This window comes from Oenanthe melanoleuca, chromosome 14 (genome assembly GCF_029582105.1).
Source record: "Oenanthe melanoleuca isolate GR-GAL-2019-014 chromosome 14, OMel1.0, whole genome shotgun sequence".
Classification (NCBI taxonomy): Eukaryota; Metazoa; Chordata; class Aves; order Passeriformes; family Muscicapidae; genus Oenanthe; species Oenanthe melanoleuca.
This window is the reverse complement of record NC_079348.1, coordinates 5117062-5143309: the sequence shown is the minus strand read 5'-3', so window position 1 is coordinate 5143309 and position 26248 is coordinate 5117062. Positions and strand designations below refer to the sequence as shown.

The following is a 26248-nucleotide window of genomic DNA, read 5'->3' as shown; positions in this document are numbered from 1 at the left end:
GATGGAGCTTGGAGCAACCTGGCCTAGTGGGAGGTGCCCCTGCCATGACAAGGAGGGAAATGAGATGAGCTTTAAGGTCCTTTCCAACCCAAGCCAGTCTGTGATTCTTAACATCTTTAATAGTCTATGAAATCCCACTCATTCCAGAAGTTTCCCTCAGCTCTCTACACTTGTGTCACTTACCCCATGTTTGGAACAGAACCAGGGAGGATAAATTATCTGAAACTTAAACTGGAATAGATGTTTGTGGCATAAATAATTGGAAGCACAGACAGAAGTCAGGCAAAAAGGACAAATAATCTCATAGAGCTGAGGACATGTCTTTTATGATTTCATTCCACAGCCAGAAGGTCTGGGATCCCAGCCGCCGCTCGGTGATCACACACCAGCTGCTTCCCAAAATGTTTTTTTCCCTCCAGTACCTAATCACGAGGCTGAGGGGGATTTCTTTAAGCCTGTACTTTGATACTTTAATCCCCACCTCGCCATCAGCCCAGCACTGGGTTGCCTCAGCGTGTTTACAAAGAATTACACCCGATGTCATCAGGGGCTGAAGTCCCTGTCCCGCAGCAGCGGGCTCACCCCGCTGTTGGATTCTGGATGTCAGAGAGGCTGGGATCAGCACCGGGGGCAGCCGGGTCTGCACTGTTTAATCTGGCGAATAGGGACCTACGGCTGCTGCAGTGCTGTGGACATGTGCTTCCCCAATGACGTCAGCAATGACACAACTCTTTACGTCACTGCATGAACTGGCCACTGGATCGCTCTGGTGAGAACAAACCCCACACGTTACCAACACCGCCCCGGTACCGCCGGCTCGGGACCCCAAGAGCGCGCTCTGGCCCCGCCGTCGCGGTTGCCCCTGACGTCATCCCGGACGCGCCGTGACGTCACGCAAACAACACGGGGCGTTGCGTGACGTCACGTCCCCGGCAGTGTTCCCGCCTTCTCCTTCCGCCTCTCAGGCCCCGCCCCGACCTCGAGGCCGCGCCCTCTCTCTGTGATTGGTGCTCGAGCCTCTGTCCCCGCCCCCCTCCCGGCACTGCCCGCCCCGCCTTACCCCGGTTCGCGTCGCCCGCCTGGCCCCGCCCGCGTTCCGGCTCCTCCAATTGGGGAACGGATTCCTTGAGCGACAGCGCTGCCGCCCAATGCGGGCGGCGCGGGCTCCTCCCCGCGCGGGCGGCGGCGCTCGCTGTGTGAGGGGCCGGGGCCGCGTGTCCCCCGCCCCGCCGCGGCACCGCCGCGACCCCGCGCCGAGGGCTCCGGGCGCCTCCCGCCGCCCCCGGCCCCGCGGAGCGGCCGCGCCCCCTCCCCGGGCAGGGCCTGCGGGCCGCGCCCTGCCGCCCCCACCCCTCCCCCGGCCGGCCGCTCCCTCCCTCCGCCGAGCCGGAGCGAGGAATGGGCGGTCCCGGCCCGTAGCCCCCGGCTGCGGCTGCTCCTCCTCCCGGTCGCAGCGTCTCGGCGGCCTCCGCCCGATGCTGGCGGAGCTCGGGGTCTCGGCGGCGGCGTTGTGAGCGCTCCGGCCGGGCCGCCGCCGCCATGTCCGGCGTGGTGCGCACCCTGAGCCGCTGCCTGCTGCCGGCCGAGGCCGCGGGCCGCGCCGGGGAGCAGCCGCGGAGGGACGGCAAGGAGCGGAGCCGCGATGCCGAGCGGGAGGCACGGCGGCGCAGCCGGGAGATCGACGCGATGCTGGCCCGGGAGCGGCGCGCCGTGCGCCGCCTCGTCAAGATCCTGCTACTGGGCGCCGGCGAGAGCGGCAAGTCCACCTTCCTCAAGCAGATGCGGATCATCCACGGCCGCGAGTTCGACCAGAAGGCGCTGCTGGAGTTCCGAGCCACCATCTACGAGAACATCCTCAAGGTGAGGGGCGGCGGAGGGGGGGATGGAGGCCGGCGCCGGCACATCCCGCAGCGCCGGGAGCCCGGGCCGTGCCCGTCGGAAAAGGATGCGAGAGCTCGGCCGGGCTGCGCCCCCCGGGAAGGGGTCTCGGTGCAGGTGTTCGGGAGGGCGGGGACCTTTGTGCTGCGGGGGCCCGGGCAGTGCGGGTTCCGGCGGTACCCGGCTGAAGGCTTGCGCGAAAAAGCCTCAAAGGAAATTTCCCTGCAAAGGGGACTGAGAAAAGCTTTGTGGAAACGCAGAGGAAAGAGGATATAGGTGTGGCCTGCCTTCTGGAAAAAACATTATGAGAGCATCCTCGAAGTCGGAATTGGAGAAACTTCAAGATTTGAAGAAATGAGGAGGAATTTCTCTGCTTTTGCAAAGTATCCCCAGTCTGTGCGCCTCGAGATGGGACAAGAAGGAGTTCCTCGTACAGATGTTATGGCAGCGAGTGGTTGTTACTTGGTGCATCTTTAGAAATGAGGGGAGTGTAGGCCCGCAGAGTTGGGCAGTGTGGGGTCTTATCAAACCTGGAGCTGAAGTGGAAATAACTTTGGTTGGGTGCCTTTGCAGGAAAGTTTTTGTTCAGTGTGTGTGCGGGTTTTATGGTGCTGGCAGTGTGTGTCTCTATTGACTGGAGACTATAAAAGCTGCTGTGGTAGAGCCCTTGCTCTACAGACCAATATTTCCCTAACTGGGGGAAACCAACCGTGAGAAATACTGTTCCTGTCAGGGATATAAGCATTGATGCCCTGTGCAGGTAAAAGTGATCACATTTCAGAAAAAACTCAAGATATATAAAAAGCTCACTTAGGAGTGTTTCTCTCTTCATAATCTTTTCCTAAAAGAAATGCTGCTTTTCTGCCTATATTTTTTTCTGTAGGACCCTCTCCATTCTTTTGTGGGCATGAATTTGTGAGGCTCTGTGAGATTTCATAGAAAGTTAAAGGAAAGGGAACCGTGCAAGTTGAAGATAACGAGTTACTCTGAGTTTCCAGATTTGTGTTTAAATAGAAGCTTTATGTGCACTTAATAAGTGCACGCATACAATGACTCTTGTTTTTAAGAATGCTGCTATTCCATAAAGGGCTTTCACTTCTGTTAATGATCAGGAAAATGGTTGTCTAATTTTCTTTTCCTTTTTTTTTTGTTTTGTTTTTTTTTTTTGTCCATTTTCAGGCTGGAGCCCATTAACTGCAAGAAAGTTGAAATTCAGAAGCTTCTCTCTGACTGTAGTTATGTGAGCAAAGAAAGTGTTATGATTTTTTTAAATCTATATGCCTAGAAATAAGGAGTCTTATTTTAGCTCTTAATGCTTATTGTGGTCCTGACAGTGATTTATTTTTTTTACTGCTACTAATTTCAAGTAGTAGCAGAAGCTTTTAGGGAAGTTTGTGAAAGTGGAAAAAATCTGAGACTCCTTCCTCTTTTAAGTTGTCTAAGCAGTAGCAGTTTTGGTAAAGTGATGTAATATTTTATGTATGCAGAAGGTGTAGAGCTTTCAGCAGTAGAACTTGGTATGCTTTGGAAAGGAAAGTGTCTCCTTGTAGTAGGAGAGACAGAGTCACACACTTGAAACACTTGTTTGCTGGATGGCTCCCGGTAGATTTGAGAATTCAAAGTAGAATCCTGGTCCTCAAGCAATCAGGTGTTCTGGTGCTTAACAGCTCTTCTTGCACTATGTCAGTTGAACCTTTTAAATTCTTCTAATCCTGAAAATAAAATTTGGAAGCAGCTTTAAAGTGGGTTAATATGGTTCAGCAGATTGATTGCTCTTTTGGCCTTGCAGGTGATTTGGGAGTATTAAGGTTAGGTTAGGGTTCTCCTTTAGGTACGTGTCAGACTCTTCCTTCCTTGCTTCTCCAGATAACACAAGTGGCTCTTGCCTACAAGAATACAATTTATACTCCTCCCCCATAAGTTTTTGGGGAATGGCTTGGGAATAGTCACTATGGAAAAAGTAGGCAGAAGGAGGAAGGGCAAACAAAGAGAGCTGCAAGAAGAGTCTTCTGGTGGGAAGGCAGTAGATGATTTGTTTGCATTTTTGCTCATCAGAGATAAACCTGATAAAACCTTGATATTCTGCCGTAATCATCAGGAAGAAATGAAATACCAAGACAGAATAACGGCTTTCAAAGCAGAGTGATTGTCAGTGCTTTTATTTTAGGGTAATTGTGTAATACTCTCTTGCATTAAACTTTGTTCTGTGGATAAACATCCAGTGTTTAAAGTAAACTTATTTAGCTTCTTTGACAATGTAAATTGTCAAGTGCACGTGATTGCTTCTCTTTCTATAACAGTGTTTAGACTACAGGTTCTTTTCACTTTTTCAGGAAGTTCAGTGATCACCCGCTAAGACTTAATGAAGCCAAGATCACTGTGTGTTTAACCGACAATAAAAGATCTCAGATGAATTTTTAGTACTAGATGTGGGCAATGTGAAGTGGAAATGATCCTATCAAATAGCATTTAAATCAGTGTGACACTGTCAAGTACAGCTGCAGCAACCTTAGCCCACACAGTCCTCAGAGTGGTCAGACAATGGTCCTGCTAAGCTCCTGCAACACTGAGATCTGAGTTAGAAATGCAGTGTAAATCTCTGGGATTAAATGGTCGATTTTCGTTTTCCAGCCATGACTAAACTTCTCTCTGAAGAAGGAGCATTCCTACTCTTGTAACAGTGCTGGATATTTCTGAAATGCTTATTGCAGTAGTGTTTAGGCAACTGTACAGCTTATGGAGAATGAAGAAACTGCTTCAGAGAACACAATGTGAAAGCTCTTTGAAAATAACAGTGTTAAGTATGAATTCCATTAGTGTCAGCTTCCACTTTGTGTTTTTCACCTTCTTGGTTTTCTAATATCTTCTTAATGCTGAGTTCTTTGCTTACCCTGTTCTCTCTGGTTCTCATGTCCCATTTTGGGGAAACCCTAGTCAGAAACAAAATGCTGAAGCAAAATAAACCTATGATACAGAATTTACTTTTCCATTTAGTACAGGTGATGGTTCAGGGCCTTGCTAGCTTTTTCTGGCATTTGTGGGATGGTATTCAAATACAGGAGTTTTGCTTTGGTTTAAGGTAAATAGTCATCGGTTAACTCGGGTTTTGCTTGTTAATCGAGGCTAAGTTTCAAAGTAACTTTTTGGAACTTTTTGATGATTGAAGTGAAAAGCAGTAGTGTTAATGTTCTGGTATGAGTACACAGGCTTCAGGACTTCAGCACACCCACCTGGAAAAGGAAAGTGCACAGGACAGGGCTGTCTGACTACTGAGGCCTGAATGTTAAGGTGACTCCTGGCTATGCAGAGAAACTTGGAAAACTTTCATGTACCTTAAGTCTCAAATCTAAGCAATGTGTGGTGGTATTACAGAGTATTTTGATGCTTTTCAACTGTAGCTACAGGAATCTTTTGATACCTTCCATCCAAAACAGATGGGTTGGCCTTGGTAATCTATTTGCTTCCTTTGATAAAAGTTAAAGAGCTCAGACATTCAACGACTCACAATTCTGATGTTCCTTGTCTAAATGTTTTTTTGTTTCAAGTATGTGAATATCATGCTGCTTAAAAAAACCCAGTTTAGTTGCATAAGAAAATAATTACAGCAATCTACAAGCACCAGAGTGGTACTTGCACCAGCTTGTTGAGGAGATTTTGATCTGAAGAGAGAAAAAGTTCAGCTTTTAAAAGCCTGAAGTATAATCTGTTGAGCTCTTTTGGTAATGTTACTTTTCCTGTTGAGAACGGAAAGACCAGCTCAAAGTTTCAGTATATCCATGAGTGTTTTCTTGTTGTTTGTGGCCTGAAGTGTAATGATTGACTAAAGAATTGAAAAGCCTTGAATGACAGGGAATTATGTGTAATTTCATTTGTGAGCTCTGAGTGGGGAAAAAACAAGGGAAGATTCTGAACATATAAAATCTTTGAGGAACAGTCCTTTGGGACTTTTGAGTGCAGCTGCAATACACGAGGGGATACCTGAGAGCATTTCTCCTTGATAGCAGGAGTATGAGTGGCAGTAAAGCAAAATAAGTGGCTTGTGCTGAAGGCAAGCTTTAAGAACTTTAGACTTCTGCAATTAATACTAAACCTGGACTGTTGCTGGGACTCTGTGTGCCTTGAATGTACCTAAATTCTATTTATGGTAGTTGAAGTAAGTTGGTTTTGCCTCCTGTCATGAACAAACGAACCAAGAAAACTCTTTTGCAACTTTCAAGTTTCAGCCAGGTACAGATACAAACTCTGGGATGTGAAACAGATTATTCCTCAATTTGTTTGGGAGCTACGCTTGCAAGTGACCAAGTTACTGCTCATTTATAATGTAAGCATGTTTCTTCCAGTGCCTACAAACCCAGGGGAAATACATCAGGTAAACCCCAGTTACTCTTTAAATTGTCTTGACTCCACACTTCCCTGGGTTTACATGCAAATGAGTTTGGAGACCCATTAGGAGGTGATGATGGTCACACTCCATCTGTTGCTTCAGAGCTGGGATCCAGCTGTTTGAGTAGTTGGTCTCAGGACAGTGTCAATCTCCTTTCTGCTTCTTTTCAGAGGAATGACAAGGAGAGTATAGGAACTGTGGTTAATTAGAATATTTTCCTTTAAATTTTATATCGAAGTGCTAAAGTTCTGTATAAGAACAGTTTTTAAATTCTGATTATCTTTTTTTTGAGCTCATGTTTTTTTTGAGCTTTAGTTTATGCAGAAGAGACAGAAGACCCTGATGAGTCTTGTTGAAGTTGTTGTTCCAGGAACATTTCATCAATGGGTCTCTTACTGACTTCCAATTGATATATTTTCTATGTCTTAAATGTAAATTCCATCAACTCTGGTGGTCTCTGTGCATTTGGGGTGTCTCTTGGTTGGGCTGGGAGACAGCAATCTCTTCATCATGGCAGATACTGGAAGAGTATGTCAGTATTAAATGGTCAGTATTAAATGATGAATATTCATAGTTGTTCCAAAATGGAGCTCACAATGCTCTTGTGATGTAGTCATTAGTATTGCAGAACATGACTTAGTCCCTGGAGACTGTAGGCACATACTTTGATGTCTTCCAGACAAAAGTTTAGTCACTGGAGTGACTAAATTTGGGAGCTTACATTATATTCACTTGGTTAACTATACATGTAGTTTTATAATTAGCTTGGAAAGTATTGGCAAAAAATTAGCAAATCGTCCTCTTAAAAATGTTTACAGGAAAACTTTGGAGCAAGCTCTAGTTTACATTGTCTGAAAAAGTTCAATGCAAATTCCAGCAAGGAAGAAGCTGAAAGGAATAGGAGGCTGCAGAGTTTCCAAATGAGTTTCCACCACTTGCCTGGGATTTTTCAGCCTAGTGAAGGTCAGGAGCTGGTCCCATCCTGGCATTGAAAATGCTGTCTGAGCACATGGGTACTGAATCCATGAGGGCAGCATGGCAGGGGTATGTTTGGAACTACAGATGCTGTGTCTCCTGTATTGAAGGCATGAACTAACTGTGAACTGATACTGGTGGGATGGTCTCAGGGCAAGGAGAAAGCTGCAAATACAAGTCTGGAAAGCATTAACTGGGAACTTTTTGTGAGGTCTTGCACCACTCGTCATCTCTGAGGTCATCATCTCTACCCTGTTACAAGTAAAGTTTGCAGGGAGTATTTTCCTTCTGCTGCATTTATCGTCATTTTGCTGGGTTCAGTCAAAGACAAGGACTCTTTTCAGAGTTTCCAGACAAGCAGACATCATTGCTGCTCCCAATCCAGAGACTCGCTGGCTAATCCAAATGTTTTTTAATATTTGTGTTCCTGTGGACTAGGTAAATGACACTTCCCCTTTGTTTCCATTTTTTATTTGTATGCTGGGCTGGAAGGTAGGTCATCTTTGCTGTTTACCCTGCGCTCACCTGGGTGGTACTGGAATATGTGAGTGGTGAAAGGACAGGCAGAACTGGGAAGCCTTTTCGTTGTCTAACTGGGCCAACTGGTGCTGCTCCCACCACTACCCTTGTCTCGCCTCACAGCAAACTAAATAGCCACTGGAAATCTCTTTTTATATGAGTGGCCAGGTTTTTGGTGATGTTTGCTTGCTGGATTGTGGGCTCAGGCAAATGACAAACATCAAACAGAAGAGAGTGGAACTCCACTGCCAGGAAAGATGCCCCTTTGGATGGTACCTCGTTTGACTGTTCTATAATGTGAAACCTTATCCTGAATGACATTGGGTTCTCTACTGCTGCTTGGCTGTAATGTTCCAAGGACATAGATCAAAGAAAAACTCTGTTAATGCTTTTATGATAGTGTGCTGCAAAAATCTGATTGTCTTGCAATCACTCTGTAGTAGGTCACCTTCTCTGCAGTGTTCCAGACAGCAATTTACAAACAGTGCATATTATTATATTTGCTAACACTGACAACATTATTTTAAAAAGCTGTGCAATTTACCTGTATTCCTGTGGCTGCATCACCTTGTACTGTTCCTCTGGCTCCAAGGAATAGCTGTGGGCTGAGGTGGGAGCACTCCTGTGGGCAACAGCTCAGATTCATATTGGTCTCTGTGAGATGAGATCCCCAGACTTTTGCCAGTTCCTTGTCGACAGCAGTGAGGAAAAACACACAGTAGGAAACACGTTGGAATCTCCCTGTGCCTGCAGTGTTCCTGTTGGTTTGCAGCCCTAGGAGAGGACAGCAGTGCCTGTTAGCTGTGACCTGGAGTCCCCCAGGGAGTGCTCAGCAGTGATCAGCACTTCTCTCACAACAATAGGGTCCATAACTGATATGTAGATATTGGAGATTTCGGGCATTGCTGTGAGGTTAAAATGTATTAATGGTAAAAAGTAGCTGCTCTAGTATTTCATGTGTAACAGTTACTCTGTTGTCTGTGATCTCAGCAGTAGTTCCCTAAAATTACTTTGAGAAAATGCACTGTAGGAGGCTCTTGTATTTGTATACAAACTCTGAGCAGGTTGCAACAATTAATCAGGTTTTTTGCTCAGTTGACTGCTGTTATGTGCATGGAAGAACCTGGCCTTGCCTATAAGCAAGTGTTCCCCAAACCTATTTGGTGCTTAACTGAGGAGTGTTCACTTGGCCTCTGAGTTGGTCCATCTGGTGAAAAGTGTGAGGTTTTAGGGATAATGAATCCTTCAAGTACTGGAGCATATGAATAATTTAAAAAGTGGTGTTGTGTTTTATGTAGCAGTGTAACTACACATGTAAGATGTGCTTAAATCACACTACTCTTTAAATACTGCAACACTTCTTGTCCTGTATTGGCAAACGTCTCTGGCTTCAAGTGACATTAGCTCATTACAACCTTTCTAATAATTCCCACAAATTCATTTAATCATTATTTAAAAATACAAGAGAACCTGGATTTTTTTCAAAGTTAGGATGCTTTCAAAAGTAAAGGAGAAAAAAAATGTATTTGAGCCAGTCCTAGTAATGAACATTTGTGTAAATGCTCATAAAACCTTCCTGCTGGTGAGTAGCAAACATGCTCCAAACAGCTGTGCTGTGTCAGGCTGAGGAGCTCGGCCTTTGTCTGTGACATGAAAAAACAACCCACAACCAGAATGGGCTACAAGCACGGGGCAATGTGATCCTTTGGTGTGCTCTTCCAGTTATTGGCAGCCTTTGCTTTCGGAAACTTCTTGAGCCAGGATTTGCATCTGGAGTGTAATCGAATAGTCCTCTCTGGACTTTGCTTCCATCTATTCTTCTTCATGGCTTTTGGAGTCCATTTATGCTTTTGGCCAACATCCTGTGTAAATGCATTTGTCTGGCTGGGGGTGTGTAGGTTTTCAGTTTGAGCTGTTTGATAACTCATGTTTGTCTAGCAAGGGGAAAAAGAAAAATGGTCTTTGTCTATTCCCTTTCTGCTAGTCTTTTGTAATTTCTGTACATTTCTTGTGTGTTATGCCTTTTTTTTGTTGTCTTTTTTTTTTTTTTTTTTTTTTTTTTTTTTTTTCCTAATCTATGGATTTCTAGACTTAGCTTTTTCTTCTGTATAAGATATGGTGCTTCATGAGATAGATCTCATCATGCTCTTGTTACACCTTTTTCTTCTTCTACCCTGATTCCATTCAGGTTTTGTGCATGCCAGGGATTTATGCAGAGACTTGAATATATTAAAAGTTATTAAGAAAGGAATGGAGCAGAGAATTTCCTATTTTTACTCCCTAGATGGTACTTCCATTATGCTGCTGGTTTTCTATATGCCTGACACTGTCCTTATCTGTGGATTTTAATTCTTTCCATCCTTGCTTATTCTGGGTCCTGCTTTAACTGCAGCACAAAAGCTTTAAATCAGTTGAAGTGTTCAGAAGTTTATTTCCCATCTGAAGTTGTTGCTTCATTTTTTTTCCATAGTCCAAATTTGAAAACAGAATGGTAATTAATGGTGTTCAGTCTCAAAATGATAGAGTGAATTGACATTTTCTATAGTAGCAGAAAATCAGAAAAACTGTCAGGGAAGGGGTAGGAAAAGTGTCTTGCTTTTATTTCCAGTAAGAGGAAACCTTTCCTATGGTGGCTTGCTATGTAGATTAATGAGGCAGGGATTATTTAATGCTCAGTGAGGTTGCAAAATACAGTGTTACCAGTAAGTCTGAGATGCGAGAATAGCTGTACATAGGATCTAAATTTAGTGATGCCTCTGCTTCCCCTCATTTTTCTGACATCTGTTTGGAGCATTTATGGAACTGTTTTGTGGAGATGGAGAAATATTAAGTTTAGATTCACTTTACTGGGGGTTCTGCTGAGTCACACTTTTAAATGCTAAGAGTTGAGAGGAAGAAGCATTGACTATTTATTCCTGATGTGTTTTAGAGACACATCTTGAAGCAGATATGCTCTAAAAACTTTTGAGAGGTTCTGTGGGTATGCATAGGACATTCCTGCTGACCTTTATGCTATATTTTTATTTTCTTCATGGAGTGTGTCTGTCAGTGCTGGTGTCCTACTGAATTGCTTTGTCCTAGATCAGGCTCTACATGTGACTTGGTGGCAACATCTCTGTCTCTGAAGCAGTCAGAGGAAGGTGCTGATTCCACATGCTCCCCATGGGTGACCTTACAGTGGTTAATCTACTCCCACAGGGTCTGTGGGACTTAAGTTTAGTTCCCTTTTTCTGCCTCAGGGAGGGTTTAAACCTGCATTTCCATTGAGCTGCAGCCAGCAGATAAGTGACTATTCTGGGACTGGAGCAGCCTCTATGTCCTTGGCTGAAACTACCCTGTGGTTTTCTCCACACAAATAATGAAACTTTCCCTAACAACAAACAGCCTCTTGAGAACCTCCATGTCTCCAGTGGAAGCAGAGAAAGTCAGGACAGCTGTGTGGGGAAGTGCACTTGGAATGAGCTCCCAGTGCTCTTTTATCCAAGCAGGTATTGTGCAGACCTGCAGCCATTCCTGTGAGATGCTGTGCAGTGGTTGTGGGGTGGAGAAGGGTTAAACCAGCCCCAGGGCTGGAGCTGAGCAGCCTGGGGAGATCCTGCAGAGCCCAGGCAGGAAAAAGGTCAGAGCTGCGTGGGCTGGGAGCTCTGTGCAGGGCCCAGGGCAGCCAGGGGAGGTGGTGACCCATGGGGAAGTGGCTGGGGAGATGGTGAGCACTATCCCACACACAATGCTGATTAACCATTTCATACACAACAATTCTCACTGAGCAGAGACAAGCCTGGCATGAAACACAGGAATAACTGAGTCCTGCTGGTCTCAGTCACCACAGTGCTCTGGAAAAATCTCCCAAGTTCTTGACTGGGCTTAGTGGGGAGCTGACCCTGTCTTTCAGTTGCAGATGGGGGTGTGTGCAGGGGATAGTTTGCAAAACTGTCTTAAGCTGTGAGACATCATGGAAGCATCTGCATTTCAGAGACAGAGCCTTATAAGTGGGTTTTTCATGCTTCTGTTTGTTAGTGCCGTTCAAATAACCATCGAAAGACTTCTGTTAATAAAGGAATAAACTCTACAACTAGGAATGAGAGTTGGCTTTTGGTCTGTATGACAGAGTTATTGAATAGTTATGTCTGGAATTTGAAGCAGCAGTTAGTAAATATATTTGACTTTGGTGTTTTCATGGTATTGTGGAGATACGTTCTCTACTTGAAAAAAGTAACAATCAGTTGAGAATCATAAATATTTACATTTTTGGGAAGCTGCTCTTGAGGAGCACCGTTGGATAGTGACAACCACAACACTTGGCTTTGAGTTCCTATTCTGTGACATCCACTAAGTTGCTTCTCACTTCCCTCTCTAATCTTGGTTGCTATTGGGAAGTTACTGTTGTTGTTGTGTGGTGCTGCTAAAGGACTGGAGAGCAGAAAGGTTCAAGTGTTAATAAAACATACATGCAGTCTTGATAGCTTAAAGTATGCAGAAAAAGAGATCAGTCCAGTAATGTGGAGGCTCATGTGAGTAGCTGTGGAAACAGAACTTCACTTTTGGAGATTTTTTTTATTTTATTTACATATCTCTAGAACTGAATATCAACATAATGAGAAAAGTAATCCAGTATAACCCACAGATTTTACTTGTGAATTCGATGGTACTTGAGATGCTGAGTCACCATTAGCAGATCTATCCATTACTATAATGGGGCTCGCTACTGAGAAATAAATATTGGCCATTGGAAGCTATTTACTGCTGAAGTTAGAGTCAAGACTGAAGTTTCAAATTTCTTTAACCTCATGTGTTTGGCTTGTTGCCATGAGTATGAAATTAGGTTTCTGTAAAAACTGCAAAACGTGAAAATAATCAGCTCCGTAATCCTGAATTGAATATGAAAACTAGATTACTTTGCTTCAGATTTCCAGTATTAGAGTAGCAAAACCTACGTGTCACACATTGCTTAGCAAATTGTGGCAGGTTCAAAAAGCTGATTCTGAGGGAAAACTGGATCTGCTTTCCTGATCCTGGTAGCTTGGATTCTATTCAATGTCTTCAGTCCTGTAATGTCCTTCTGATCTCCCTAATGCTTGAGAAAGCCGGGATGTCCTTTTTGGTGTCAGAAACCCAAATGCAAGGAAAGAAATGGAAGAATATGGTTTCAGGCATGGTGTTACTTTTAAAACTACAGCTATGATGATCACACATTAGTTCCCAGACACTTCCCTTAATTCCCAGACACTTTTCATACTCTCACTGATGTTTACTTTCATTATCTGTTGGTAGCACTGCTTGTTGCCATTAGCTGTTGCTGCTAATACTTTTTCCACCTGGGGAAATATTTTGTGGCTAAACTGCTTACAGAAGCAGGCTCTATCTTATATCTGTTGGAGATGTTGCAATAAACAATGTTTATGATTCTCTCCTGAGTTCAGTCTCACCAGAACAGTGTCAAAAAAATAATCTTCAACTACCTTCAAGTCCTTGTTTAATCTTTTTATCACTGACTTTCTTATCTGAATCATTCTTTAGGGCTGCAGGGTTCTGGTTGACGCACGGGACAAACTGGGGATCCCTTGGCAGTACACAGAGAATGAGAAGCATGGAATGTTTCTGATGGCCTTTGAAAACAAAGCTGGAATGCCCATCGAGCCTGCCACCTTCCAGCTCTATGTCCCTGCCCTGGGTGCACTCTGGAGGGATTCAGGAATCAAGGAAGCCTTCAGCCGTCGGAGCGAGTATCAGCTGGTGAGTACGGCCGGCACGGTGGGAGGAGGAAAGTGCTGCTCTATAAATCTCTCTTCAGCTGAAAGACAGCTTGCTACGTGCAAGATGGAGCCACCCTGTTAGCTGTTTGTAGGAGTGCTGTAAATCCAGCACTCCAGCAGCAGAAACAAGTGGTAATTGGAGCCAAACTTGAAAAACTACATGGCAGTAAGAGGGAGTGGAAAAGTGCACATGACTGGATAAACTGGAAGAGCAAGAGGAACCAAAAAAGGCAGGAATTGGTTGAACTAAAAATATTTTTGCAGCTCAGTAGGTCTGTTCATAGTAGGTCACTGATGAAGGCACACTTAATTTGTAACTTTCCAGTCCTGCCAGCTTGCACTGTATTGATACTGGCAAACTCTTCCTGCATGCAGCTCTTTTGAAGTGAATGCAACACCCATTCCGGCTGCTGCTCCCTGACTGTTTCTTTTCATCCTGACGTCTGCAAGTGAAACTTGGATAAGCAACTGGAAGATGACAGTGAGCGTAAAAATGTGCTCTCTTCCCTGCTTTCTTGTTGTTAGGTCTTCATGCTCTTGTGCCAAAATAGCTGCACTTCTGGTATGAGATATGTTTCTGACAGCTGTTCATGATCCACTCCTTTTTCTTCATATGCACAAAATGGAGAGGATTTTATTTTCTTTCTCGTTTTCTTCCCTGCTCTGTGGAGCAAGGTACTGATCCAGACAACCTGGTACCACAATTGTTATGTTACCATTGTTTTATTAGAGGGGTTAAAGTAGAGAAACATGGCTTTGCAGTCTCCTTTAGATTCTTTTACAAAGGAAGTTGATATACAGATGAAGAAGAATTAGAGAAATTCAGTAGTGAAATTCTGATTGTTCCCTGATGCTGCTCCTCTGTGTGGGTTCTCTAGTGTCTGGTACTGTAGTTAATCTCATGCTGCAGCCCTTAGGTACTCATCTGTCTCCACTAATAAGATGCCTCTCTGAGTCTTGTTGTTGCATATCTTTGAAATCTGTCTCTGAAGTATCATGAGACTGCCAAATAGGTAAAGAATAAATGAAATGGCAAAGTAAAGCTGTCACAGGATGATTGGATAAACCTCACTTCCATAGGCTAAAAATGAAACAATTTCCATGTTACAGCACTGGGGTTGTGGGGGAAAGGATGTGCAGGGGGAGAGAGGATGGATTAATTGTTCTGTTATTCCTAGCATCTGTAGACTTTGCTTTGCTGTTCTAAGCATTGTTCAGACATGGAATGAAAAGATGGTTCGTGCCACGGGGAACTTGAATTTGCCATGAAACAACTTCTAAGAGAATCTGGTATAGTAAGCAATAGTTGCATCAGCAGCCTGTAAAGACTGTTTTTTCCCTGGGAAATGCTGTGGTCAAGCATGGATTTTGTTTGTAGAGGGAAATTCAGATGGGGATCATGTGGGAGGTTCATTCCTGTACTGGTTAGCAATAAAGTAGTATCAAACTGGGGGGAAAAAAGTCCCATTTGTTGAATAAATAGCGTTCCAAAAGTAGTAAGCCTACCTCTGCATTCCCTGGCTTAGAGGATTAAACAGGAAATACCAAAAAAATAAAAAAGCCCCACAGAAACAAAGCAGAGAGGCATGCAAGTGCTTATTTGATATGCTGTCATATCCAGCATTGTGCTGCAGTTCCACAGTGCATCCTTTTGGATGCCTTTGGTGTAACCTGTGTAATGTTACTGGGGCACCTGGAACTGCTGCAGGCGCCAGGGCTGTTACCCTGTCAATGCTGCAGCCACATGTGTCACAAAAACCCTGTAACTCCATCCCAGTCCTGCACCTGTGGCACTGACATGAAAATCTGGGTTTTGGTGTTTTATTGTGCAGGCTGCATCACCAGGGAATTCGGAAGTGCTTAACTTGTAAGTAAAAAAAAAAAATCACTTGGCTGCATAAAAGGTTTTTAAATGTAGTAAATTAGTCTCAAGGATACAAATGCTGCTTCTGGATTAAACAAATTTTTAACACCTCAATACTTTGAACAAGCTTCCATATCTTGCTTCTAAATTCAGCAGAAGTCTGATTCCCTGAGTATATGGGAATAAGCAACTATACAATTCCTTTAAAAAAATTTAAACTACGTTAACGTTTTAAAGAAAGAGGTGGTTTAAGGAGATGCCTAATTTGTAATTGCATATGATATGTATAAACTCATACCTTCATTTAGTTTAAACCCTTGCTGGATATAGACTTGTGCAAATAAATACAAGCCAGATATAGTGGACTCTGAGAAAAATAAATCTTTTCTGAACTGATTTTAACTCAGGCTAAAGAAAACCTCTGCATCAGCACTCTCTTTCTTCCCCAATATAAGCGAGCTATTAAATGGAATATGCTTGGTTTAAACTGAATTTATTATCTTTAAAATAGTTCTTAAATCATCACCAAAATTTTGCAGCTTTACATTACTGTGATCTTTCTGAATGTGCCTTGACACTTTGAAGAAACAACCCCACTCAGCACTGGCAACTCCTTCACCCTCATCTTGCTGTCAACTGAACACCAGCGCTTTTTTTAATCATTGTTATTATTTTGGCTTCAAAGCTGTAGGATTATTGGTCTGCTCTTGAATGCTCTGTTTCTCCAGGAAGTTGTGTGACTGTTAAAAAGGAAAACACGTTGGGTGATTGACTAGAGCTGAAATTTCAGTGTGCAGGTGCCTTGCTATGGTCTGCAATGCCCAGCTCAGTGCCTGACTCAGCAGTTACAAACTTGCTGGAGGAAAACGGCTCTGACCATAACCCTGTGCAATCTAAAAGCTGCTTCTCTGGCACCACAGAAGCTGCCTCTGGGCATTTGAGTGTTTTCTGCTTCATACTCGGTGCCTACAAGTGCTGGTTGTAAATCCCTGTCTGGGTCTTTGAGCGTTTCAGGAGTGAGTGGGTGGATTCTACAATAGCAGGCTGCTTTTTTTGCTTTTGTCTTCCCAGCCTTTCTTAAAGCAGACGAACCAATTTTGCTTTCTTTTCACAAACATCAGCTCTTCCCCTGCCCCAGCCAGTCCCCACCGACCCAAGTTCCTCTGTTCCTTGTATGGGAGCCAAGTAGTTTGGGGACAAAAGCTTCATTGTATGTTTGCTTCCATTGTCACGTCTGTCCTCATTTTTTAACTACTGGAATAGGAATTCCTTTGTAATCAGAGTGGGATTCTTCTCCCTTCTCCCCTGCCCTCATTATTCCCCCCACCCCATTTTCTGTCTGTGTGTTAGAAAGGAATACATTGGAGTCTCAGAGGGTAGTTTGGGCAGGGGACTGCAAATCCCCCAGTCCCGGCAGGGGGAGACAAATCCCACTGGGAATGGTTCCTGGAGAAGGGCAGTGGGGTTTCCAGCAGGATTTGGCTGCAAGGTGGGAGCTTCAGTTTGAGCCTAGTGACAGGTGCTTGGGTGCTTTTGGGAGATTGGGTGTGTGCATCTGCAGGCTCTTTTCACCCATATAATGACATTTCCTTTTGTGCTATAAACTGTGGAGACCAAGGCCAAGATAGGAATTGCTTTGGTCATGTGGTTTCTGTTTTGTTTTGTAGTCTGGGGGGTTTTTTTGTTTTTTCCATCCTCTGAGGTCTCTACTATGAGAATCTGTTCACTTCTTTATTGTGTCCAGAGAAAAAAAATCTGACACAAGGTTAGATACTCTCTTGATTTCTTGCAGCTTGGCGTGCTTGATATCATTGTGGGTAAGGATGGGACAAATAGGGGAAAAAATTACATTTTTGTCATGGGCAAAACAGATGGATAGTGATGAGCAAATCTGCCAAGGCCATCATGTGGCTTTATCAGTTCTGAGAGCAAAATTGACATTGTTGATATCAAGAATATGTTCATGATCCATCACCAGAATATCAATTGAAATTGTTGTTACTGATGTATTAATATTATTACTGATGTTCCCTACACTGTTAAAAGACTTTCTGGTGTTTTAATAGCTCTTTTTTTAAAAGAAAAAATAAATGTCAGCATTAATGGGAAGCTGTGGTTCCTGAGAGGGAAGTAAGACTCTTGCAAATATAGACAAAAACCTTAGTACTGTGTCCATAGCTATTTTTAGATGTGTGCACAGGGAATTGTATGGAACACTTCCATTAATACTTCAAATACTGAGAGCCTCTGAAGCCTTGGATGTGAGAAGACTGGAAAATGTTTTAAAGACCTTAACTTTTATATTCATTCACCATTCTGGGCAGGAGGTGAGGGGGAATTGGGAGTTACTTGCAATAGGACATGGGTCAGTCCCCTGAGAATTAACTATGGGGTTTGTTGTTCTTCCTTTAAGCAGACCCTGGAGTTGGTGAGATTCTGCTTGCCAGGACAGGCAGTGTGCTGGAACACTGCAGAGGGAACAACCTGCTCCTTGGGGTAGGAGAGCTTTGTTTCTGCATTCTCCCCATGCAAGGAGCTGATGGCTTCAAAGCCTCACAGGCAGTCAGATGTGTGTTCTGGCTGGTGTGCAGGGGGAGCACCAGTTATTCCCACTAATTCTTGGTTCAGAGCAGACAAACTGTGGCTTAAATGTCTTTACTTTTGTACAGAAATGCTCAGTACAGCAGTGATGTAATCAGGAGTTGGGCTGTGCATCAGCCCCTGAGGCACTGGGAGATTCCATAGCAGCATTTGGCTGAAGCCAAGTGAATTGAGAGATGGGGCAGCAGAAAACTGACTTAATGTGAGAAGTGACTTTTGAAGTGACATATTCAATGAGATCTACAGCAATAGGCTGTATTTTGTTAGACTTCTTCAGTGCACTTTGAGACATCCTGAAGTACAAAGTTTCCAACTGTTTATTTCTCTTTAAGATGCAATGGCAGAGTAGAGCTAGCCCTAAAAGCATGTTTATAGGCAATTTGCTCTTTCAGCACATATGGCAGAGCCCTGAAATGCAGGGATGCTTGTGCCTGGCATTGCTGTAAAACACTTTGCACTTGAGGAAATACCGAGTGTCAAATCAAGCCCAGCTTATACAATTGGCTGTAACACAAAAATGAGCTCTTCTCTTTGCAAACTACTGTTTGAATATGAGCTTACACAAGAGACTCTGAATGTTGCCTATTCTGCAAGGGTGATTTTTTTTTTTTCCCAGAGCTGTGAAACTCTCATATTTCATCAGTGAAATCCATTGAGGCTTGACCAATGCTGGTGAGATGTACAAAGGCAATAACCACACTGTTCAAAGTGCCAGCCTGGGAAATCTTGTTACCATTTAATGCATGTAATTGGGACTAGGCAGCAACTGCCAAATTACTTTTGAGCTCTGCATGGGTATTTCCTAGCTTGCAGAACTCCTGTGAAACTAAATTATTTCTGGGAAGTTACGTGGTTTTTTGTTTTCTTTTCTAGATCTGGATGGGACATACCACTCTAACCCACAAAATTTTTTAAAGAACGAGGGATTGACAGTAGAGCTACAAAGCAGAAACTCATGGTTGCTGTTGCTGAGCTTTAATTTTTTGTATTTGCACACTATTAGTGCTGAAAGTCAAGGACATCTGTATCTAACAATATTATATTATTTCTTTTTGAAGCTAATTGTGAAGCTGTGGATGGTAAATTGGCTTGTCTGAATCATAGCTAGTACATGTAAGGAATGATAGTGCTATAGTTTATATATATAGCACTATAATAGTCAATTATAATCTAGTTTGGTTGTGTTAGAATTCTGAACACAAGATCTGACACAAGATGTGATATTAACCCAAAAGACCACTGACTTGCAGAGTTTACCAAAAGATGAGACTTGCTCTGGACTCATATGGAAGGCAGAAGATGTTTCTTAGTTAAATATCTGAGCGAAGTTTTGGGCCAGTGTCATGGCAATTAAGTGCCAGAGATCCAAATTCAAATTCTTAGTTCTAGTTTCATTTCCAATCCCAAGACCTCCAAAGTTTATGGTCAGGTTATGAAGTCTGACTCATCTTTGTACAGCAGAAGTTAATTGCTTGTTTAAGTGTAACACTGCAAAGTGTGGTGGCTGCTCTGCAGCAGGAAGGATTAGCAGCTGGAGTCCCTGGCTTCTAATCCTGTCTCTATGACCAAATAGGAAAATTTTTTTCAGAGCAAGCTCTCAAGTAAGAACCCTCAAACAGAAGTGGCATTTTGTTAAAGGAGGTGAAAGTTGGTGAGCTATAGTTTAGGTTGTATTAAAAATTAAAAGATAGCAAAGCAAAATGAAGCTGGAAACCTTCACACAAAATTTTTCGGGTACTGGCTAAGGCTGTAGAGTTTGTCAGTTTGCATCTGCAGAAGTTCAGTCCTCAGTCTTATATTTGCAATATTCTAAAAATAAATGTTTAAAGGAGATATGTTAATGGGCCTGCTGCCACCAGAGAGCTCCTGGAGCAGCGTGGGGTTTGGCTGTGCTGGTTTGTCTTGACAGGGATTCAGCCTGAGGACTGAGCTGGAGCAGGAGGCAGAGTTGGAGATGTTGGCTGTCACCCACAGCAAGGAATGTTGCACTTGGTACTCTCAGTTTTTGCTTTAAGTGCATTTGAACAAGAGGTGAGAAGAACTTGCATTTAAAGTAGGCTGGAGTCACAACCATTTAGGAAATCACTGCAAATCATTTTGAATTCTAGCAAAATCTGCTCTTGCCAAATCTTTTTTCAGTGATGAGCTGTTCTCTGAGGCAGAACCAACCTAAGAAGGCTGTGATGGGTAAAACAGTTACTAGCCTTTCTTAAATACTTTTTGCTATTGGAGAGAAATGAGAAGGACCAGTAAGGTCATGAATTATGTTCTAAGACAGTGTAAGTGGAAAAGTCTTGGAGAACAGCAGTTTGGGACTGTACCTACCTGAAGCCTCAACCAAGCATTGAGTGCTAAATGCTCTGTGGAAAAAAATAGGATTCTTGCCATGAATTTCTCCTGACCTTAGGTTATGACAAAGTGCAACAGCTGGGTGAAATGTAGCCTGCATGGAATTGGGAGGATAAGTTGGAAAGTAATGAGCAGATCATACATAATAAATAAGTGGATAACAAGAAATTGATATGCCTACCATATGGGAGCTGAGATGGATCTGAATAAAAAGAGCTGTGCTACTGGCTGTCCTGCTATTCTGTATAGTGAATTCCCAGCACTCACACTTTTTTTAATTTTTACATTATTTAAAGATCAAAAACTTTGGGCAAAATCACCTCTAAAGTCTGTAAAATGTGCAGTTAATGCACTTCATTAATGCTCTGCTCTCTGTGGGTACCAAAAGACTGAAATTCAGACAGTGTGGACCTACCTTTAATTACAGATTCTCAAAGGCAGATTAAAAAGTCTGGTAAAGCTTCCTGTAGGAGCTTTTTGCTGCTGGCCCTTGGAAGCCAATACATCTTGACTGTGTTTTTGGTGTGCCTAAGATAAATGAGAGAAACAACTTCATATTTACAGCTCCCATGGTGAAAATTCATTGCAAGCATTTGCCTCTTGACTAATGATTGCCATTTTTCTGGTTGAAAGATTTTTTTTTCCTTATGTGTATTTTACTAACTAGAGACATTTTTTGTCTTTACCTCTTAGTGACTGAGCCCCTTAGAGAATTGTCTGGGTGTCCCAAAAGGTTTCTTACTCACCCTTACCTTTCTGTGTGCATATGGAAGTGGTTATTGTTTGCTGTCTTATCTTCAACAACAGCACTGAAACACTAAATCTAATGTTCTCAGGCTGGAAAGGCCCTTTTGGCTCTCAGCTCTTGAGAATAAATGCCACCTTGGTTCTGGAAAGAAGCTTTAGTTTTATTATGCATAAAATAATTAGAAAAAATACTCTGTATGTTTGTCTTTGCAGAATTGTTGTTCTAAGCCCTAATTAGTGCTACTCTAAATCTTGCAGGACTGTATTGAATATGAGGATTTGTTCAGAGCAAGTACAGCTGTAATTAATCTTTGCATTCCCATCAAGAAATGCTGGCACATGCTGTGAGAAACAAGGAAGGAAACTTTCAGTTCAGGCTGTCTGAGCCAGTACCCAACTGCAGCTACAAACCACTGGAGTAATCTCTTTATCCCTTTCTAGTGTGCAGGAAAGGTCTGGGCAGAGACAAATCCAGCCCAGTGAGCAGCCTTTAGCTTTGATTGTGCTGTTTAATTTCATACTCAGAAACTTTCTAATGGACCTCAATCATTCAGGAGACTTTAAAATTGGCAACTAGTATCACCTTAGAGAATCCCAGTAATGAAAACGTATTCCAGGAATCTGAGAAGTCACATTTAAAGATGCACCCTTTGAATGAGAAAGGGAGTCTAATGAAGAGTTCCTTCTGAAATTTGGTGGAAGCAAGAGAGAACTCACATATTCAGTAATGAGCATCTGTGTAAGTTAAAGCCATGGTAGCACAAGCACAACTTTTGAGTTGCTACAAAAATACTTCGTTATGCAGAGACATATGTTAATTTTATCTGTCTAAAAACAAAGAATATTGTTTCTAGTATGAGGGCTCCACTTGCTAGACTGGTTTCAGTCTCAAGGATACAATTGAAAATGAGACTTTTATATTTGTGTTCCCATGATATGTAGAGTTCAAAGTTTTTGGTGTATGAAAGCTACATGCACTACTTGAAGATCCAGCTAGGACTGGCTTAGCTGTGTGAGGAAAAAGAGAGAGTTCCTGCTACTTGCTGTGTGCTGTATTAGCAGTTTTCTGACCCTGTGGTTGGTTTCAGGAAACGGGAGGGGAAAAACAGGCACTGCCCAAGAAGAGGTGACTGGTTTTGTTAAGCCTGTCTCCCTGACATGGCTCTCTCTGCTCAGAGCAGCAGTGCTGACAGTGCATTTCAGAAAGTTCCAGTTTTACAAGTCAGCCTTTTGTACCTCATTTATATGTTCTTTGTAGTGATTCAGCCTTCTTTGGGTACCCATTCAGCTTTTTATTGGTACCAAACCTTGCACTTTTCACCTAGAACTGGGACAGTGAGCAAGGGTGTTTTCAGTGCCTTTAAAAATGTTCTAAAAGGTTCCCTTGAGAAAAAAACAGTAAGAGGTTAAGGCTTGGATTTTTCAAAGGGGCCACTGAATTTAATAGGATAATGGGTAATGAATGCTTTCAGGCTTTCCTGAATATCCTAGTTTATTGTAAGTTAGGTAGGATCAAGAACAAGTAATGCAAACAGATGAACAAATAAGCAAAACATTAAAAACTAGGTCTGTTTTTGCAAGAAAGTCTTACTGGCATATGTTCTGCATTTTCATACTTAGCAGATACTTGAAGTTGTTCTTTACTTGTCACAATGGCAGTGAATGTACAATGAGCCCATGTTCTTTGAAAGATGAGACCTGACAGAAAGCTGAAAAAGAGAATGCAGGTAGGACAGTTAGGCAGCATTAACCTGCTCAGGTGGTGATGTTGTACCCTTGCTACCCATCCAAATCCTGACATTTTTGCAATGACTTCTCGAAACTATTGTAATATCTTTAACCTACTTTTCTTCTGTTTCTCCCCCTGCTGCTGTTGTCTCCCAGACAAGCCTGGTTTGCCTTAAACATGGAGAGTTTCACTGAATGCAAATCACTCTTGGCTTCAGCTTACCTCGGGCTGTAGCTCTGGACAGAGTAATCCTGGTGAGCAATAGGAAGTGGTGGTTTGGGGAGTTCTGCTTTGCATTGTGCTCTTGCTTATGTTGGGTGAGTTTTTTGGAAGCTGCTCTTAGAGAAGGGGCAGATGCAGCCTGGGGGTGACAGCACAGCTGGGGAAGGAACAAGCCATGGGCGTCACAGGTGGGCACAAATTGCCTTAACCTGGTGCTTGCCAAGGACGAATGACTGTCTCTATGTCACTGATCCTTCTCCCAAGCAGTGGCTCCTTTCCTGATGCTGAAATAAGATACCTGTACTCCTGTACCTCAAAGAGTAGTTTTTGCAGTGTTTGTGTTCTGAGTTACTGGAGTATCTGAAGTGTTCATAGACTATTCAAATCCAGGCTCTGTTTCACAGGTATTGAGTGTGGAGGAGGAGGTGAGCAGAGGAAGGGAGGAAACAGTGTTTGACTTTTGACTTCTGGGCTCATGTGCAGTGGTAGCTGTGCAGCAGTGGGAGGTTCCATAGATCAAATGACTTAAGATGCATCTGAATGTGATGCTGTTCCAGGAAATATCTCAGTGCTCCAAAGTGCCACAGACCAACCAGCTGATAAGTAAAGACTAGTGGAGAGAGCAGAGCTGTTGAGTGGCCTTCCCAAAGGAGAAGGGTAAGGTTAGCTCAGTGTTTCACTTCTCAGCTGCACTGCTGGAAAAGCTTCTGTCACAAAGGCAGAAGGCAGCATGGTCCCCACGTTCTCAGCAGTTTGCAGCTACACCTAAAGCAACTGAGGAGTAAACTTGTTTGGCCCTATTATTGACTTAGGATTTGGGGGAGGGCAGGAAAACTTCTTGGAAACATCATGCAAGATTTTCTGTTTGAGAGAGTGGAAAACATGTTGCTCTGAGAAGTAATTTATTGACACCTTTCGAATGTCTCCTCTGTATACAACACAGATTCCTGCAGTCAGACTGTGGCAGACTTGTGCTTCACTTGGCTTTCCTCCTGAACAAACTGTTGCTGTTTGTCCTTAGAAGGTCTGCTCTCCACCCTGCCCCCAAAGCTCTTAATTTGACTAGCTTCCCTTGATACTCACTTAATTCTGCTTTGGAAAACTCAGTAGAATCTCAGACTGAAGAAGCCCTGGTGTATTGATGGAACTCTTTCCCATTTAATTCCACCTCTGAGCTCAAGACTTTGATCTGTGTGGTTTCAGTCTGGTCAGAGTACAGTAGTGAATCAGTAATGGTGTTAGATGTGGGCAGGAGACAAAAGAGCCACCTACTCTATCCTCTTTTTCTGCCTTCCTTCTTCCAGCCCAGCACATGCATTCCTGATTGCAGGGAGTTCAGCTGGCCATCCACGTGGCTGGACTGCTGCCCTCTCTCCAGTTCAGTAGGATGTGACCGAGGCTTTAATTAGGATTTTTTTATAGGCTAGTCTGCTCAACAGCTTGGAAAAGTTTGTTAAACTCACTTCATTTTCCACTGTGGCTTGATTAATTTCTGTGTGTAGCTGAGGCCTTAAGGATAGAAGCTGTTGCCTATTTCTAATCACAGATTCCATCTTTAGATTTGTTTTCAGACCTGAAAGAGAACAAATTCTGAAATTAAATTAAAAGTAGTTTAGGTTGCATGAAATCTTCATACTGAAGTATCAATAGGGTGAAGGTTTAAGTGCAGATTTGGAGAATTCTTCCTCCTCATGCCAAAACAGGCAAGAGGGAAAGGGTGAGAATACTTAGAATAGCTGATATGTTTTGATGTGAATAGATAAAAAACCTTGCAAGGTAATGCCTATAAATACAGTCACAGAGAAAACTTGATTGTAAATGGAAACTGAGGTTTATTTCAGGTCACCAGAGGTCCTTGGGGGTTCATTCATCTGCTGGAGCTGACACACAGGGCTGTCAGTGGCACTGGAGCAGGAGAAATGAGGTTTTGGAGAGGGCAGTCGGTGCTTGGGTGAATTAAAAAATACCAATTTTTAATTGAAAAAGGAAGTTTTTTTTTCTGGGGCAAATGGTGTTTGAGAATCAGATGTGAAGCTGCCTTGAGAAATCCCTCAGACTTGCAAACCTTGTGTTCTCTGTGGCTGAGGCTGCCAGGCACTGAGGTAATGGGCATGGGGCACAACTTCAGAGTAATGTAAGCAGGTGGAATTTAATTTCTTTCTGCACTCTATTCTCTACACACTTGATTTTATAGGAATCAAACTGTAAAGAGCACACCTGAGTGCAGCTAAGACTTAGGTTTCATTTTAGCTGTTTTGCCTAAAACCTTACATTTAGGTATTGAGCAGCTTTCTGAGTTTTGGAAGACCATTGTTTCACTCTGCCTATCTAAAAATCTCAGCTGTATAATTACAGACAAAATGAGAAAATCTCATTTAGAACAAAATTTTAAAGAAATACACAGTATAAATAACACTTTGCAATCCTTATAGTCACCATTTAACAACAGACAAATTTCAGTATAAGATATCTGAGCTGATACTTTCCCAGAAAGTGGAGCATTAGGACACTGCAGCAAATCTTTGGTGTGTAAGTGGAGCAGGAAGCATCGTTCTGCAAGATACTCAAGGTTATGCCTCTTGTAAGTGCATCCAAGTTGCTGAGCTTTCCAGCTGGCCACCTGCCATGGAAAAGTCCAAGCTCAACATTCTCTCATGGCTGGTGTTAGCTGCTTTTTCAGCCCTCAAGATCTAAGATATTTATTTCCCATCCCTTGATCTGATAAGATTTGAAAGGGAAACTCACTGGTAAACTTGTGATTTAGTCTTGATCAGATAGTCAGTACTGCTGACTAGATTAATTCAGAAGATGCTTTTTTTTTTTTTTTCTTTTTTTTTTTTTTTTGGGGTCACTGTCTGTTTTAGTTCTGCAGATGTCTCCTGTAAACAAAGCAAGTTTCAGGTTTGCATTCTGACCTGCTGGGAACAAAGCATGGGCCTGGAGTCCCTGAATAAGGGAATTGTGCATCATTCCAGAGGATGTAAAAAATCCTGTTACTTCTAAATTCTGCCATGTTAGTTGAAAATGCCCATTTTTCTGTGGCAGCTGCCAACTGTGAATAAATGGGATGATTTGCTGGTGATGGGCCAGAATCTTGGATCCCTCCTTCTGCAGCTCAGGACTTTGTTCTGACTGTGGCCATGATGTTTCAGTTGCCTTTGGGCTGTGCCTGGAATGAGAAGCTGAGCCTGGCGTGCACTCGCTCAGCTCCACGGAGAACCTCCGGT

At 43.1% G+C, this 26248-nt stretch overlaps 1 protein-coding gene across 1 annotated transcript in view; it reads left to right on the top strand.

The window, feature by feature from the left end:
* Positions 1-1528: 1528 nt before the first annotated feature.
* The window catches only part of GNA12 (G protein subunit alpha 12), a 40386-nt gene continuing 15666 nt past the window's right edge, over positions 1529-26248 (top strand). Inside the window, exons 1-2 of the mRNA XM_056503108.1 lie at positions 1529-1860; positions 13274-13489. Of these exons, the coding sequence (XP_056359083.1) occupies positions 1540-1860; positions 13274-13489 (537 nt within the window). The 5' untranslated portion in view covers positions 1529-1539. The remainder of the gene's footprint in view (positions 1861-13273; positions 13490-26248) is intronic.